This window comes from Bacillus rossius, chromosome 11, assembly GCF_032445375.1.
Source record: "Bacillus rossius redtenbacheri isolate Brsri chromosome 11, Brsri_v3, whole genome shotgun sequence".
Classification (NCBI taxonomy): Eukaryota; Metazoa; Arthropoda; class Insecta; order Phasmatodea; family Bacillidae; genus Bacillus; species Bacillus rossius.
Window position 1 is genome coordinate 2,480,929 of NC_086338.1, and position 18,550 is coordinate 2,499,478.

Below are 18,550 nucleotides of genomic sequence, written 5' to 3' on the forward strand. Positions count from 1 at the left end.
TTCCGATTTCTGTGGATACATGAATCACTGTACTCACAGATAATGCCTGAATGCCTTAAATCCACCAAGTCAGATTCTACAGCAATTGATGAAGTGACCAGATTCTTACGGTACAGTTAACCCAGAAATAAACATTCTCGAATACTGGAAAACTCAGTCTGCGTGTTCACCCAGGCTACATAAACTGTCCAAAATATATATTTGTGTTCACCACCTGCGACAGTGTTCTCTGAACGTTTGTTCAGCACTGCAGGAAACATATGTGACCAAAAACGGAATTGTCTTGATTCAGACCATGTCAAATCCTTGTTTTTTTAAATAAAAATTTAAAGGGTTAAATAGTTCTGCATAATGTTTAATTTTTTCTCTTAACTTATAAATTATATTATAATTAACCCTTGAGAACTGGATTCGGATTCGAGGGGTGGATTCGAGGTACTGTTTGGGATTCGGATTCGAGATTTGGATTCGAGAAAAATGGGATTTGAACCATCACTAATTTTAATGTCATAATCAATTGTTTTATAAAAGGTGTAAACGATGAATGTGGGAGAATCCGGAGTAAAGAAAACAAAAAAGCAAAAAAAGTCATGCACATGTAAATTGTATGGAATATCTAGCATAGCAGTGGTTATAAGGTATGATCGGGGAAAATAAACTTCTTGCTACCTGTTTAGGTACAGCTGGATAAAATTTTACAAGCATATTTGTCTCTTGTATATTATTTGCCTTTTTCATTTACAATGGAAGTGAATCTTGTAAAACTTGTTCTAGCTCTGGTACCATTGTAATAATGCATTTATTTAAATATTATTATTTTAAAGTAATGAGTTATTAATACATATTTAATATTTATGGTATCTTAAGATGGTGCAATTGTAAGTTCTAATTTAAGGATTATATTGTTTATTTACATTGTGTCAAACGCTATGTACTTCTACATATTTATGTCATACTGAAATTATGTATTTTTTCATCTCCCTTTAATTTTCAATATTATTTAAATGTCCAAGTTATTTAATTTCATAATATCGTGCTCAAATCTCTGTTAACTTTATATATAATTATTATATACGTATTATACACTATATGAACAACTGTACCTACTCATTATATTGCACATATTCATAAAAAAAACTTTTCACCAATATGCTGTTGAACGATAGCAAATCAATAGTATTTAGTGGCTAAAAAATTTGGATAATTTAATTAATTCATTAGATAATTCCCTAAATGAACGATGATTAGCAATAGAATCCTTTGAAAAATTTTACTTTAATTTTCCTTGAAAATATGCTGTTGTATGTTAACTATTTTTTACATTGAAAGCAACTAACTTTTCAGCAAATAAATTTACATCTGCATGGCCGCAAAGAATACGAGGGTCAACACAATTATTTTCAAAAGAATCTGTTGATTAGTCTAGGTGCAATGACAAGTTGAATTTAATACATTTTAGGCTTGGAATGCATGGCAGTGGGTGCTGTTATCACGCCGAGCCGCTAGGTAGCAGCGCTGACGCTCTTCGCCCGCGCGGCTGTGCTATTAGTATACTGCTGTCCTGTATTCTCCCTCTACAGTATTTGCCTTTAGTCTTCAAAGCAGTCTTTCTCGTGGGAAGAATTTGAAAAATAGGAGCATCAACACAAAACAATTTTTCCATGCTTTAAGTAGTCAACTATTTAGCACCCATTAAATTAATTAGACATTCTTGTTTTACCTAACATAATTACTCCTTTGCATTATGTTATCTTACAATTGTTATCTTTACATGGAATAATTGGAGTAGAGCAGTGAATATACAGAATGTTCAGATATAGCTGTGCATCAATTTAATGGGTGGCAGGGATTGTTAAAGAACATATTTCATAAATAGGGACAAGAGTACATGGTGAATTGCAATAAAACCGAAATAACACCCCGTCAACAACCATGGACTACAACACCTCAAAACACAGACACTACGTTGCAATGGCCATTAAAAGAAGTACTAAATTTTGTGTTTCTACGGTGTATAAATAAATGGTCACAATCGATATAATACCATGTCAGACAATAGTAGCATACTTGATTTACCGTATGTATTTATGATGAAACAGACATAACTAAAAAAATATATATTTATAAAAAAACATAAATAAGGGTTTAAGATTCCAGATGAAATTTTCTGAAATTGTGTTTATAACATTTCTGAACTAAAATACAATACACCTGGCTGCGCCAACAATGAAAGCTCGTACATATCTATGGCTTAAAATGTAAATATGAGCTCATTTAATTACTAATTTGGGAGTACTGCATTTTAAAAAAATCTTCCAGGTTTTTTTTGTGAAATGGTTTGCATAGCATTTCATGTTATTTTGCGGTTCGCAAATAAAGTCTGGAAAAATCCACCTGGTTTTGGTAAACAAGGCGAATAGAAACTGAAATGAAAGGTTGGTAAGGTTAACATAGGTTAGTTGAACAATTGAAAATGCAATTTTTTTTTTCATAATTTTAATATTTTAATAAAAATTACCCATATAATTATTGTAGCTGACTTAACCTAACCAAACTTTCACTTTAGTATTATTTGTCTTATTTGCCAGAAGTTGTTACTGTGGCCAGCACCCCTTATACCAGGGTAGTTGCACACGTCCGCACTCGCCACGCCAGTCCCGTATACGCGTCACCACTGCCATACTGATATTGAAAGTGTAGTAAAATTAAATTCAGCAGACGCGCATGGACTGGTGAAACATTTGGCCAGTGCGCAAAATAAATCATTGGCATACTAAATCTACCGACAGTCCTGCATAACCTATTGTGATAGTTATAATAATGAATTACCAAAAATAAGATGCTCAAAATTAAGTACTGTAAAAGGGTAAAGGGATCTAAAAGGTTAATTCGAGATATCATTTAAATTGCTATAGTTGAATTCAACGCATGGAGCGACATTTGTATACAGACACTCTTACACTAAACTTAATTATATTCCAAAGTCCCACAGAGTCTATTACTGTGGAGGGGGGGGGGGGGGGAAACGAAATAGTGACGTCCTTCAGTCAAGATAATTCAACCAGCAATTCCCGTCGCCGCACTCTGTTTTTCAAACACGTCTTCCGTAAGTCATACCAGCCGGGCAAAAGGTACAAAATCCAGTTCTCGCACTTACTTGTTACTGAAGCATACCTCTGTAGTTGGTGACTGCCGGGGTCCGGTGTAAACCCCTCTCACTTTTTAGCGCCTCTTGCATCGCGCTGCATTGGTGGCCCGTGCACTAGGCCCACAATATCACGTTCTCGTATACCACCGCTTATGTTGCTTCGCCCAAGGTGTCGTGGCGTTACCGTCATATTCAATCTTATTCACGTAACGTAATACCAGTTGCTCATCGCTGGGATGCAAATTCTCCTATCACCGAGTAGTTCCGCGGCCGGCGGTCAAACACACACTCCCCCGCTGCAAACAGCTGGCCATCGCCTCCCCTTGTCACGTCAGCTGACGTCATCCCCCTTCTCTACTACCACCCCTCACTCCGCTAGATTGTTCTGGTCACTTCCTGCAGGTCCCACTCCAGAATAAGAGTACTAAGCGTAAATTAAAACAAATATACGATTAAAAAGTTACAATAAATAAATATTAACGTACACCATTAAATAATATAAACACATAAATAATGTTATAAAAAAATTAACTCATCTTAAAATAAACTTTATGCAAAATAAAAGTAAAAATAATACCTAAGACGACTGAGGCCGCCTCAAGTGGCCTCATCACATGATGTGAATAAGATTTTCACGGAATTTTTAACTATTATTCTTATTATTTGAATTATGTATTCATATTCACAAATAATTTGGTATTCGTGTTTGATTTTCGAACTAAAAACCTTATATTCGCACAGGTCTACCAAATATACTAGTATGCAGGGTATATGCACCAGTCTTTAGACTACTTATAAAAAATGCTTATTGTATTACGTATGATTTGATGGTTTTGTTATCCGTCCTCATTGGATGCCGTTGGCACTGGAGGTACGCCAGCACCGGAGTGACGTGTCCCGCAGGTGCGACTGAGCGTGGTGACCACCAACAAGCTGCCGGTCCAGCTGCAGTCCATCAAGAGGAAGCTGGGGCTCACGCTCATCAAGTTCGAGGACGCCAGCGTGACCCTGAAGCCCTTCGTGAAGAACCACCCGTTCGAGAGCCTGCAGTTCCTCCTGCACGCCATCCTCAAGAAGTACAAGGACGTGAGTGGCCTGCAACACGAGTTTACAACTTTCATCTCAAAGAATTGTTTACACAACCAACCATTAATGCAATGGGTAGAAAAGGACAAAAAAATCATAACTCCCTTCATAGGTACAACATCGAACTCGTTTTGATATTTCGTAAATCTTATAATGTTTACTAGGGATGGGGCGAATCCTGATTTCCTCGAATCTGAATCCTTACTCAAATCCTCGACTGGAATTGCCGAATCTCGAACCCAAACCCGAATCTTTTAATAGATGATGTCCACATATCTAATGTAAGTGAGATGTATTCTGCTTGTACTAAAAGTCCCTTGACTTTTATCACATGTAGTTTGGTACATTTCTGGTATACGTGTGTATAAATACAAAAAAATTTTCTTGAGAAATTTCAGTTTTAGTACAGATTAGCAGTTAGGATTTTTTCTATAAATAAGCTAGAGGTCTGCGAGCCTAAGAATTTTACTTCGAGCCGAGCTTGAGCGAGCTCAAGCTTTTGTGGTACAGTTACACTTTTGGGAAATTATTTTTATCTTAAACTTAGTATAATGTTTGAATAAAATATTAAAATTAAGTGGGCTTATTAATTTTGGGTAACTATTTACAGAGTGTGTTTACATTTTGCACTGCTAGAAAAAAATAACATTTTTTTTTCCATTGAATCTTACCTGTTTCCATTGGTTCATTAGTAACTGATATCATCCAACTAACATAACCAAATATATGTTTGTGTAAATGTAACATATCTTTGCAAAAATTTCATTCTTGTCAATTTTTCTGGAGTCCTTACTGAGCTTCAACAAACTTAGCACCAAAAATCATGTTGTTTGAAAAGTACATTCACATTGTTTCAACATTTCTACTTTTCAGCACAATAATTCTGAGAGAGATTGTCACAGAGTATTAAATTCTGTTCTTTAATCTATCATGCAGAACAATAATTTGTTCTGCATGTTCAGGAGTTAAATTAGCTCTACGATTGGAGATAGTGTTTCCAGCAAAAGAGTAGCGTCTCTCGCTGGCAACCTACTTGGCTGGAATGCTTTAGTAAAATTGCTTAACCTCAAAATTAGTGTCATAAATATCTGTAACTGGTCATTAAAGTTTAATCAATTGAAAGTAATAAAAATAAAAGCATTTTACTTCATTCAATTTACACTTGCAAAAAAAACATAAGTACACACAATAAACCTACATGGAAATTAAAGTCTTTTTCAATATCCTGAAGTCTGAAATATGTTTTTTCATGTCATTAAATGTAGAGCTGTATTGAAGAAGCCGATTTTGCCAATATCTAGTTGGATTGGCATTTCTGCCGACTTCCGATACAGTACGCTTGTTAATTTTCGGCCGATATTACTGAAAAACGAAAGAGACTGCCATAACCTAAAAATCCACGAGTACCATTTTCACTTTTCGTAGTAGTACTGCATTCTTTCAGATCGCATTATTTCTTAGCAACATGTGCCAACCGTACATATCAAAGTTTAACATCCTTTTTTTTTTCAACAATGTTCTTTAATTTAATATGTCATAAATAAATAATACATTACTATCACGGTAAATATACATCTCGGTTGTTACGGTAACTATAGTGCAAATATGGTAGCTATCATGCTTCTGTAGTAATTATGGTATTCTACAAAGAATCTTTAGTTCTTTTTATGGTAATTATCTTAAAATAACTACCGTATTTACTCTCATATAGGTCATGTCAATTTTACCAGATTTGATGGGGAAAAAATGAAGTGCGACCTATATGTGAAGAAAAAATTTTTTAAAATTTTTGAGAAATTTTTTTTGCAATGTTTTGCTTTAAAATGCAAAAAAGAAGTTTATATAGGTATAAGCAAATTTATTTACAATGTACACATACAGCGAAACCCCTTATTTACGTTACCGTTATTTACGTTACCGTTATTTACGTTTTCCCATTATTTGCACTATATTGTGACGGGGCTCCGTCAGACGTCCCGCGTACACCTATACACATAACAATAAATAACCTATAACATTGGAGGGGGGGGGGGGGGGGGGTGGTAGCTGTTGGTAAGCATGGTACTCGAGATCAAGTCTTCTCCCTATACAGGAAGTGTAGGGTATAATTTAAGTACTGAAAAGAAACATGATTAGTTCATTCAAGCACAGATTTTATTTACTAATCCAAATATGAGACACATAATAAACAAACTCTGAGAAATAAAACAAAAAAAAAAGTGGTTAACAGGAGAATTTATAAATAATAAGTTATAACGTAGATTCATGAATAAATAAATACCTTAAATACATATTAAAGTGACGTCCGCCGGCAAACAATTATCACTACAACATGGCGGTTCTCTCGTCGTCACAGCTACGCGGAAGGATAGTATACTTCCCAGTTACCACTACCTGCATGCTTATAACCAGACGTCGATTTTTCCCAAAACCAAATAATAAATAATAGAGGTGGAACAATACTACATTATTACTTAAAATATTAAGACGAAGATCGTCCAAGAAATGATCGTGGCGAACGAGCCATGACCAACCACTTACCCTACTGACTTGAGGCGAAGCAAAGTTGTTTCAAACCGACGTGGACTCGGCTTCCAGAGAGGTCCCCAGGCAAAAAGCCTCGGCCCCTCCCTGGAAGGAGGTTTTAACTACCAAACTAGGCCATGCCAGAAAAGAAAAAAAGAAACACCAACACCGGGGAAACTTATCCACAGGGCAACTCGCGGTCCCCTCCCTTCCCACAAGGAAAAAAATGAAAAACAAGTGAAGACAGCTATTCCTTCCGCGCAGGCGCGAGCGAGTTTCCCCCTCTCCCTCTTGCGCTGCTCGATTGTTAATTTTCCGTCTACGTTTCCAAACTCGGACGCAAGATGGCTTCACTAATCAGGACAGAGTCCTCGAAACGCGTCCACAAAGGCTTCGCGTTGCAGAACATACACAGAACGACAAACAAAAGACTAGCGTAGCGCAGCGGGTTTTTCTGGAACGGCGTGTTGCAACCTCTCAGCAGGCCCTGGCCAGCTACCTGCGAGAATTAGCTAACCACGCAGCCTCGCAAAAGCCCGCGGTGCCTTTAAACTAATGTCGCAGCAACCTATATTCCCATACCCGCGTGTCGAAATCAACCGGCCGAGCCTGGAAACGTGCACGTACACCAACACGTAAACCTGACGAGAAACAAAAGTAAAATAAAATTTAAAAAAAAAGTAATGAAATTTTCAGACCGTGACATTACCCCGGTCTGTAAGGGCTTGTGCCCCACAAGCCATAAAAAAAAATTCCTAACAATGAAAAAACAAGGGGCAAGAATTACAAGTTAAATGCCTACTAGAACAAGACAGCGCACGAAGGTTAGGTTTTACCACAACAATTACATTCAAAGTCTAAACTGAAAAAGTTAAACCAATACAAAATTTAAAATAGCCCAGGAAACTATTCTTTCCTGTAAGAATCGATGGTGGCTGGCACATCGTAAAACTACTCGTATGACATACAACTAGGAGAGGCATGAACCGTGGACAGATCAGCCCTAGTTGAAGCTGGAGAGAAGAGTCCTTGAAGTGTGATCTGCAGCTCACACCCAGGATCCAGCCTTCAGAGCAGTTCTGCCCTCAGCCTGCCTTCCTCGCAGCATGTCATCGGGGATGTCTCCCCAGTGAAACTGAACAAACATTTCAACACCAGTATCAAAATCTCACCAAAGAACATACACGACACTGTCAAGCCTATTTAAACAAGTTAATTAGGGGGGGGGGGGGGGGGGGGGGGTATTTTTAACGTCATATCAAAACATTATGTTAATACAAGGTTGATAACAAAAAAAAGTTAATTATTCCATTAAGTAAAACTCTGAAGTGACCCTATTGAATAATTAGCAAACAATGTTTACATTTTATAAAGTGACTAATTAACACAAAAAGATCCACCCTACATTTACTCTTTATCAGTTCCATAAACAGCATAACTAACCAAGGGTGAGTCCAGGGGCATGTTATTCTCCAACAACAACAAGGATGATCATAAATATATCAATAAAATGACACAAACACAGCTAAATTAAAATGGGAGCTTGGCCTCCAAGAGAAAAGGAATGGACTATACAAGTCAGGAAAACAAAGGATAAACATCAGGAAAGGAACCTAAAATGTCCATAGGGTTAGGTGAAGTCCAAGATCTTCATAACACGCCTCTGCAGCTACTAGCTACAGAACAGAAAAAAAATAGCATTGTCACTGGTTGGCCGAGAGTAACTGATTTCTTCGGTCGGCACAAGTCGACGAAAACGAGCCCCATGCTGATCCGTTTCTTCATTCTTTTAAGACAGAAAGTTCACATACACACAGCAACCAATTTGGGAAGGGGCTTCCACCGTATAACTCCTCATGAGTTATAAGCAGCCCACCACACAACAGGGGAGGAAACAGTAGTCCATCTCCCACACAAGTTCAATGGCTGCACAACACATGGTCCTCAGTCAGGAGGACATACATGGCGAAGGAAAGTTCTTCACATAGCTTACGTAATTGTCGGAGTCTCTGGATGTGGTACATCGATGCACTGTCTCTTCTTCAAGAAAGAAAAAGAAAACGTAAACACTTGTTGCTAACAACTCTGCCTCACTTGAGTCTGTGGAAAAAGGAATTACACTGTCTTCAGAGGCACGAGTGCACACAGGTTTGGACAGGGGAGGGGATAGACCAGGAACAAGGTATCCCTACCCAGGTTAAATCAAAGTTGAGCGTAAACAAATAATTTAAAAAAAATTAACCCTAGATTAATAATTGCTTTGACCCCTAGATTCATCCTCGATTGTTGTCTCTTTTTTTTTTATTCTTTAAACAAAAAGTAAAACCTCTGAACTGAACAGTTAATTACAAAAACATTATAAATCCTAACCACAAAAGTGTTTAACAACTATGTGCCCTTGATGGGGAAAACAAATCAAACATAAACATCAGTTCTATAAAATTAATCACACAGGGTGAGGTAAACATGAAATTCCTCACCTGACTCACTATCCAACTTAGATTTTAATCGACAGTTCTCAGAAAATTTCTCACGTAAGTTAAAGGTTTCACTTGTAGTTGTAACATCAGTCTGTACAGTAGGTGAGATTTCCTCAGTTTTCCGTAATTTCCACTTGAGTGACAACCATTTCCATAGCAGAAAAAGAATCATACACATTATGACACCAAGTATAAATACAGTTATGCTTATCTCCATTGTTAACATGACATTTTCACTAAAAGCTGATACGCGGGGGAAGGTACCAATCCCCACTAGATAAGGGTTTCTTACAACAATTAGTAATAAAGTACCACCAATCACAAATAAAGAAATACTTTGTAAATGTTTTAACAAAAAGCTTACAACTTCCACCGGGTCTCGCAGCTGTAATTCGTCGGGCCTCGTAAAGGAACGTGAAACGACCAAATTCAAGTGAGGAATAACAGAAGGCCAATCCTCGTCTAAACAATCTTCTAATGAAGGAAAAACTGTGTGTGAAGATGCTGTTAAAGGTAAAATCTTTAATTTTTTTAATTTTGACCAAGCAGCTGGAATCACATGAATCATTTGGAATTTAGCTTTAGAAAGAAAATCACACGGATAAAGTTCATTAATTTTAAGCTCATCATTCATGTACAGGCGACAATCGCAAGGGACCTCAATGTCCACAGCGCCAGGTCGATCTGCAGCCGCTAAAAACAAGGTTTGGTTCTTATTCACTAAACATTGCACTTCTAGTTTACCAACAGGGTTAGTTAGAAAATACCGTTCAGGACCAGCTTGCGTAATCATGAGGTGGGTTCCCGAATGGCATCTGTAAGCACACAGTTCACCAAGTTTCTCTGCAGTCACTCCCTGAAATAAAGCTTTAGGACATAGAGAACTTCCCATGGCATCACCTGAAAATCTGGGAACAAAACATAAACTGTCTTCGAAAGGACGACAATCCAACAAATTTCTACCCTGAATGGTCACCAGTTGCTCATTATTTACGGCTAAAAAGATTGGCTCGTGCTCCAAGTGGCAAGTGTTATTTTTCCAGCGGAAAGGTACCGCAACAAACTGAAATAATTTCCAATTGGAATTAACATGAACAATAGGTATCTTAAGTTTGACATACAAGTTCTCCTGATAAATGTGACAGCGACAAATAGGCAAATGAAAATACTTTTGTACTTGGTCAACACTAATAGTTAATCGATTCTAAACAAAGATGGGTATAGGTTAACTATTTGAAAAAGTCTTAAAAAAAAATTATTAAACATACCCACAGGCAAAAACCTCAATACCAAAACTAAATAATTTTACCAATAATCTCATCAATCAAAATTTAAATTATTCTAACGATCTGACCTCTGGCACCTGGTTCACGAATGACTCCAACCCAAAATCGATGACTAGCAACATGCTTCTGAATTTTTCAAAACAACAAAAGCCAATAGATGCCTAACATCCACCTCCTGTGAACACACATTGTGGGACTCTAACCCAACAACAACAAAAAAAAATTCTCAGCGACAGGATTGGCTCGACCAGTCATCCCTGTGGTGCCAATTCCCTGGCCCACCACTTCTACACCTCCGTGCCTCTTACACTGGTAGCCACTGCTACTTCAAAAGAGCACAACATTCCCCATGCTCATTTCTCATTTACTAAGGGTCGCCTACCCTGCGAACCCAGTCACAACCAGGGCCTCCATGCCCTTACACTACAGCCCATTCCTCCAGGGTCTGTACAACCTTACTCCATTAACTTCCTAAAATGGCATCTTCAACAAATAAATTTTATTAACACCAGAACCACTCAATCGAACCAGGGCCATAGCCAAAATCAACAAAAATTATGTAAGTTACTTTTAACCATTATTTACTATTCAACTTACTCTCTTAGAAAAAAAAATAAACTCCAGAATCAACAATCATAAAATTAAACTGCTCAAAAAAAAAATACTTTACTTTATTCGCTTAAAATCTGCCTGTTATTAATAAACCACGAAAGCTGAAATAAAAATTGCATTAAACATCCTAGACAAAAATTTAACAAAAATTAATGAACATGATAAGAAAAATAAAAATACTTTCACCTTAACATCCGCTATGCTGTAGGCAGCAATCAGCTGGTTGGTCTCGTCTGGTGAAAACAGCAACACCTCGAAACAGCTACTGGTGGTGCCATCAGATTCACTCTGATGTGCAGCCAGCAGCACCATGCTCAGTCTTCTTAGTCATGCAGTCAGTCCCAGGTCACCACTGAACTGAATACTGTAACACTACTTTAACAAAACCGATAAGAATCAAGCACAAACAAAACAACTCATAAAAAAAATGTTTCATCTGAATCACAAAGCTAAATTCAAATTATTTTTGTAACTAAAATAAAATTGTAAATAAATAAAAATGCTTTAATACTTGTGTCAACAAATGTATAAGGGGCACTGTATTAAAAAAAGAAACTTATTTAAATTTTACTTATGTTGAGAGAACAAATTAAAACCTTACATTCCAAGTATGATAAACAAAATAAATTCAAAAATACTCAATCATAACTGTCCCCACTCACTTTATTATTTAACTTCATTACTTAAAATACTTTACTCAAAAACCAATTAAAAAAAAAAAATTAACTCACTTCCATTATCCTTGACACAATAAACTTTCTCATAAATTAATTCAATAAAATTTACTTTAATACGTAGGCAGGTACACTAACTCACTCTCCAACAATGATTCACATTTCCCTACTTCCTAACTTTAAGAACAATTCCTTAACTTAACCCAGGGAATTTACCTCCAGGGCAACCAAAAATTTCGCTGTAGTGCCTATCTCCTATAGGCCCACTACACAACAGGGGACTCTAACCCCACAAACCAAATTAATTGAAGTGGTACCCTTATCCCATACGGGATAGCCACTTCGGTACTACATGGGGAACTCCTGCCCCAACTACTAACAACACAGGGTTCTCCCGACCCTTAACCAGTAGCCAGCCCATCTTCTATGGGTCTGCGCTACCGTCCCTACTCTCCCAGGGACACCTCAAATTGTCCCAGCTCAGCTCCACTGGCTGGACAATCACAACAACTCTCTCATCTCAAAGACTGTTCCCCTGGAGTTCATTCCCTTAACATACACAAATAAACAAACCTCACACTTTACTTAGAGCTAATCCATTCTAATGTGTACCTCCTACCATTCGAAAAGAAAAGTTCAAAAAAAAAAAAAAATTAATTATTATCAAAACAAAAATAATTATAATGACAAATAAATAAATACTTTAAAATTATTAAGTTAACTCATAAAAAAAAACTTAGACGGTGTGGTGTAGTCAATGACGCACATAAAATTAATCATTAAAAAAAAATAACTGTGAAACTCTTATCTGTCTGACGTCCAGCCGGCCGGTAAACACCGGGCCGGAACGAGCTTTGCCGCGCCGTGCCGGGCCGTGCCGAGCTTTGCCGAGCCGTGTCGCGCCAGGCCGGAAACCGCTCAAGGTCAGCGCACAGCTGAGCGAAGCGTCCGTCATAGCATGCCAGTTCCACGACACATGACTTTCCTCGCCCGCAACAAGCACTGTCTACAACATTACTTAACACAAGTTTTAACATCGTTCCTAAACCAAAACTCCACACAAACTCTTAGGTTCATAACCAAAATTTAATTATGATAATTTTCAAAATTTATTAAATAATTATTAAACCGGCAAAAATTTTACGTAATTAAAATTAATAAACCTTGATAGGTGACCTGATCAAAAAAAGAAACTCATGACTGACTGACTGACTGACTGACTGAGTGACTAACTTAACTAAACCAAAAACTTTTTATTCATAAAATTTAAACAAAACAATAGTAACATTACTAATAAAAATACGTGAAGCACAACGCAACACGTCCGCCGCGTGCTCCCACACTACCCTGCTTGCACTGCTCTATAATAAAACATGATTAAATTCAAAAGAAAAAGAGAAGAGAAAAAAAATAAATAAATAAAGCACAAACAACCCTACAAGAGACTATTAATCGGCGCCTCACACCACTTGTGACGGGGCTCCGTCAGACGTCCCGCGTACACCTATACACATAACAATAAATAACCTATAACATTGGAGGGGGGGGGGGGGGGGGGTGGTAGCTGTTGGTAAGCATGGTACTCGAGATCAAGTCTTCTCCCTATACAGGAAGTGTAGGGTATAATTTAAGTACTGAAAAGAAACATGATTATTTCATTCAAGCACAGATTTTATTTACTAATCCAAATATGAGACACATAATAAACAAACTCTGAGAAATAAAACAAAAAAAAAAGTGGTTAACAGGAGAATTTATAAATAATAAGTTATAACGTAGATTCATGAATAAATAAATACCTTAAATACATATTAAAGTGACGTCCGCCGGCAAACAATTATCACTACAACATGGCGGTTCTCTCGTCGTCACAGCTACGCGGAAGGATAGTATACTTCCCAGTTACCACTACCTGCATGCTTATAACCAGACGTCGATTTTTCCCAAAACCAAATAATAAATAATAGAGGTGGAACAATACTACATTATTACTTAAAAGATTAAGACGAAGATCGTCCAAGAAATGATCGTGGCGAACGAGCCATGACCAACCACTTACCCTACTGACTTGAGGCGAAGCAAAGTTGTTTCAAACCGACGTGGACTCGGCTTCCAGAGAGGTCCCCAGGCAAAAAGCCTCGGCCCCTCCCTGGAAGGAGGTTTTAACTACCAAACTAGGCCATGCCGGAAAAAAAAAAAAGAAACACCAACACCGGGGAAACTTATCCACAGGGCAACTCGCGGTCCCCTCCCTTCCCACAAGGAAAAAAATGAAAAACAAGTGAAGACAGCTATTCCTTCCGCGCAGGCGCGAGCGAGTTTCCCCCTCTCCCTCTTGCGCTGCTCGATTGTTAATTTTCCGTCTACGTTTCCAAACTCGGACGCAAGATGGCTTCACTAATCAGGACAGAGTCCTCGAAACGCGTCCACAAAGGCTTCGCGTTGCAGAACATACACAGAACGACAAACAAAAGACTAGCGTAGCGCAGCGGGTTTTTCTGGAACGGCGTGTTGCAACCTCTCAGCAGGCCCTGGCCAGCTACCTGCGAGAATTAGCTAACCACGCAGCCTCGCAAAAGCCCGCGGTGCCTTTAAACTAATGTCGCAGCAACCTATATTCCCATACCCGCGTGTCGAAATCAACCGGCCGAGCCTGGAAACGTGCACGTACACCAACACGTAAACCTGACGAGAAACAAAAGTAAAATAAAATTTAAAAAAAAAGTAATGAAATTTTCAGACCGTGACATTACCCCGGTCTGTAAGGGCTTGTGCCCCACAAGCCATAAAAAAAAATTCCTAACAATGAAAAAACAAGGGGCAAAGAATTACAAGTTAAATGCCTACTAGAACAAGACAGCGCACGAAGGTTAGGTTTTACCACAACAATTACATTCAAAGTCTAAACTGAAAAAGTTAAACCAATACAAAATTTAAAATAGCCCAGGAAACAATTCTTTCCTGTAAGAATCGATGGTGGCTGGCACATCGTAAAACTACTCGTATGACATACAACTAGGAGAGGCATGAACCGTGGACAGATCAGCCCTAGTTGAAGCTGGAGAGAAGAGTCCTTGAAGTGTGATCTGCAGCTCACACCCAGGATCCAGCCTTCAGAGCAGTTCTGCCCTCAGCCTGCCTTCCTCGCAGCATGTCATCGGGGATGTCTCCCCAGTGAAACTGAACAAACATTTCAACACCAGTATCAAAATCTCACCAAAGAACATACACGACACTGTCAAGCCTATTTAAACAAGTTAATTAGGGGGGGGGGGGGGGGGTATTTTTAACGTCATATCAAAACATTATGTTAATACAAGGTTGATAACAAAAAAAAGTTAATTATTCCATTAAGTAAAACTGTGAAGTGACCCTATTGAATAATTAGCAAACAATGTTTACATTTTATAAAGTGACTAATTAACACAAAAAGATCCACCCTACATTTACTCTTTATCAGTTCCATAAACAGCATAACTAACCAAGGGTGAGTCCAGGGGCATGTTATTCTCCAACAACAACAAGGATGATCATAAATATATCAATAAAATGACACAAACACAGCTAAATTAAAATGGGAGCTTGGCCTCCAAGAGAAAAGGAATGGACTATACAAGTCAGGAAAACAAAGGATAAACATCAGGAAAGGAACCTAAAATGTCCATAGGGTTAGGTGAAGTCCAAGATCTTCATAACACGCCTCTGCAGCTACTAGCTACAGAACAGAAAAAAAATAGCATTGTCACTGGTTGGCCGAGAGTAACTGATTTCTTCGGTCGGCACAAGTCGACGAAAACGAGCCCCATGCTGATCCGTTTCTTCATTCTTTTAAGACAGAAAGTTCACATACACACAGCAACCAATTTGGGAAGGGGCTTCCACCGTATAACTCCTCATGAGTTATAAGCAGCCCACCACACAACAGGGGAGGAAACAGTAGTCCATCTCCCACACAAGTTCAATGGCTGCACAACACATGGTCCTCAGTCAGGAGGACATACATGGCGAAGGAAAGTTCTTCACATAGCTTACGTAATTGTCGGAGTCTCTGGATGTGGTACATCGATGCACTGTCTCTTCTTCAAGAAAGAAAAAGAAAACGTAAACACTTGTTGCTAACAACTCTGCCTCACTTGAGTCTGTGGAAAAAGGAATTACACTGTCTTCAGAGGCACGAGTGCACACAGGTTTGGACAGGGGAGGGGATAGACCAGGAACAAGGTATCCCTACCCAGGTTAAATCAAAGTTGAGCGTAAACAAATAATTTAAAAAAAATTAACCCTAGATTAATAATTGCTTTGACCCCTAGATTCATCCTCGATTGTTGTCTCTTTTTTTTTATTCTTTAAACAAAAAGTAAAACCTCTGAACTGAACAGTTAATTACAAAAACATTATAAATCCTAACCACAAAAGTGTTTAACAACTATGTGCCCTTGATGGGGAAAACAAATCAAACATAAACATCAGTTCTATAAAATTAATCACACAGGGTGAGGTAAACATGAAATTCCTCACCTGACTCACTAACCAACTTAGATTTTAATCGACAGTTCTCAGAAAATTTCTCACGTAAGTTAAAGGTTTCACTTGTAGTTGTAACATCAGTCTGTACAGTAGGTGAGATTTCCTCAGTTTTCCGTAATTTCCACTTGAGTGACAACCATTTCCATAGCAGAAAAAGAATCATACACATTATGACACCAAGTATAAATACAGTTATGCTTATCTCCATTGTTAACATGACATTTTCACTAAAAGCTGATACGCGGGGGAAGGTACCAATCCCCACTAGATAAGGGTTTCTTACAACAATTAGTAATAAAGTACCACCAATCACAAATAAAGAAATACTTTGTAAATGTTTTAACAAAAAGCTTACAACTTCCACCGGGTCTCGCAGCTGTAATTCGTCGGGCCTCGTAAAGGAACGTGAAACGACCAAATTCAAGTGAGGAATAACAGAAGGCCAATCCTCGTCTAAACAATCTTCTAATGAAGGAAAAACTGTGTGTGAAGATGCTGTTAAAGGTAAAATCTTTAATTTTTTTAATTTTGACCAAGCAGCTGGAATCACATGAATCATTTGGAATTTAGCTTTAGAAAGAAAATCACACGGATAAAGTTCATTAATTTTAAGCTCATCATTCATGTACAGGCGACAATCGCAAGGGACCTCAATGTCCACAGCGCCAGGTCGATCTGCAGCCGCTAAAAACAAGGTTTGGTTCTTATTCACTAAACATTGCACTTCTAGTTTACCAACAGGGTTAGTTAGAAAATACCGTTCAGGACCAGCTTGCGTAATCATGAGGTGGGTTCCCGAATGGCATCTGTAAGCACACAGTTCACCAAGTTTCTCTGCAGTCACTCCCTGAAATAAAGCTTTAGGACATAGAGAACTTCCCATGGCATCACCTGAAAATCTGGGAACAAAACATAAACTGTCTTCGAAAGGACGACAATCCAACAAATTTCTACCCTGAATGGTCACCAGTTGCTCATTATTTACGGCTAAAAAGATTGGCTCGTGCTCCAAGTGGCAAGTGTTATTTTTCCAGCGGAAAGGTACCGCAACAAACTGAAATAATTTCCAATTGGAATTAACATGAACAATAGGTATCTTAAGTTTGACATACAAGTTCTCCTGATAAATGTGACAGCGACAAATAGGCAAATGAAAATACTTTTGTACTTGGTCAACACTAATAGTTAATCGATTCTAAACAAAGATGGGTATAGGTTAACTATTTGAAAAAGTCTTAAAAAAAAATTATTAAACATACCCACAGGCAAAAACCTCAATACCAAAACTAAATAATTTTACCAATAATCTCATCAATCAAAATTTAAATTATTCTAACGATCTGACCTCTGGCACCTGGTTCACGAATGACTCCAACCCAAAATCGATGACTAGCAACATGCTTCTGAATTTTTCAAAACAACAAAAGCCAATAGATGCCTAACATCCACCTCCTGTGAACACACATTGTGGGACTCTAACCCAACAACAACAAAAAAAAATTCTCAGCGACAGGATTGGCTCGACCAGTCATCCCTGTGGTGCCAATTCCCTGGCCCACCACTTCTACACCTCCGTGCCTCTTACACTGGTAGCCACTGCTACTTCAAAAGAGCACAACATTCCCCATGCTCATTTCTCATTTACTAAGGGTCGCCTACCCTGCGAACCCAGTCACAACCAGGGCCTCCATGCCCTTACACTACAGCCCATTCCTCCAGGGTCTGTACAACCTTACTCCATTAACTTCCTAAAATGGCATCTTCAACAAATAAATTTTATTAACACCAGAACCACTCAATCGAACCAGGGCCATAGCCAAAATCAACAAAAATTATGTAAGTTACTTTTAACCATTATTTACTATTCAACTTACTCTCTTAGAAAAAAAAATAAACTCCAGAATCAACAATCATAAAATTAAACTGCTCAAAAAAAAAATACTTTACTTTATTCGCTTAAAATCTGCCTGTTATTAATAAACCACGAAAGCTGAAATAAAAATTGCATTAAACATCCTAGACAAAAATTTAACAAAAATTAATGAACATGATAAGAAAAATAAAAATACTTTCACCTTAACATCCGCTATGCTGTAGGCAGCAATCAGCTGGTTGGTCTCGTCTGGTGAAAACAGCAACACCTCGAAACAGCTACTGGTGGTGCCATCAGATTCACTCTGATGTGCAGCCAGCAACACCATGCTCAGTCTT

At 38.1% G+C, this 18,550-nt stretch overlaps 1 protein-coding gene across 1 annotated transcript in view; it reads left to right on the top strand.

The window, feature by feature from the left end:
* LOC134536562 (intermembrane lipid transfer protein Vps13D) overlaps nucleotides 1-18,550 on the top strand; it is a 416,290-nt gene that overhangs the window by 339,332 nt on the left and 58,408 nt on the right. Inside the window, exon 60 of the mRNA XM_063376313.1 lies at nucleotides 4,052-4,234. Coding sequence (XP_063232383.1) covers nucleotides 4,052-4,234 — 183 coding nt within the window. The remainder of the gene's footprint in view (nucleotides 1-4,051; nucleotides 4,235-18,550) is intronic.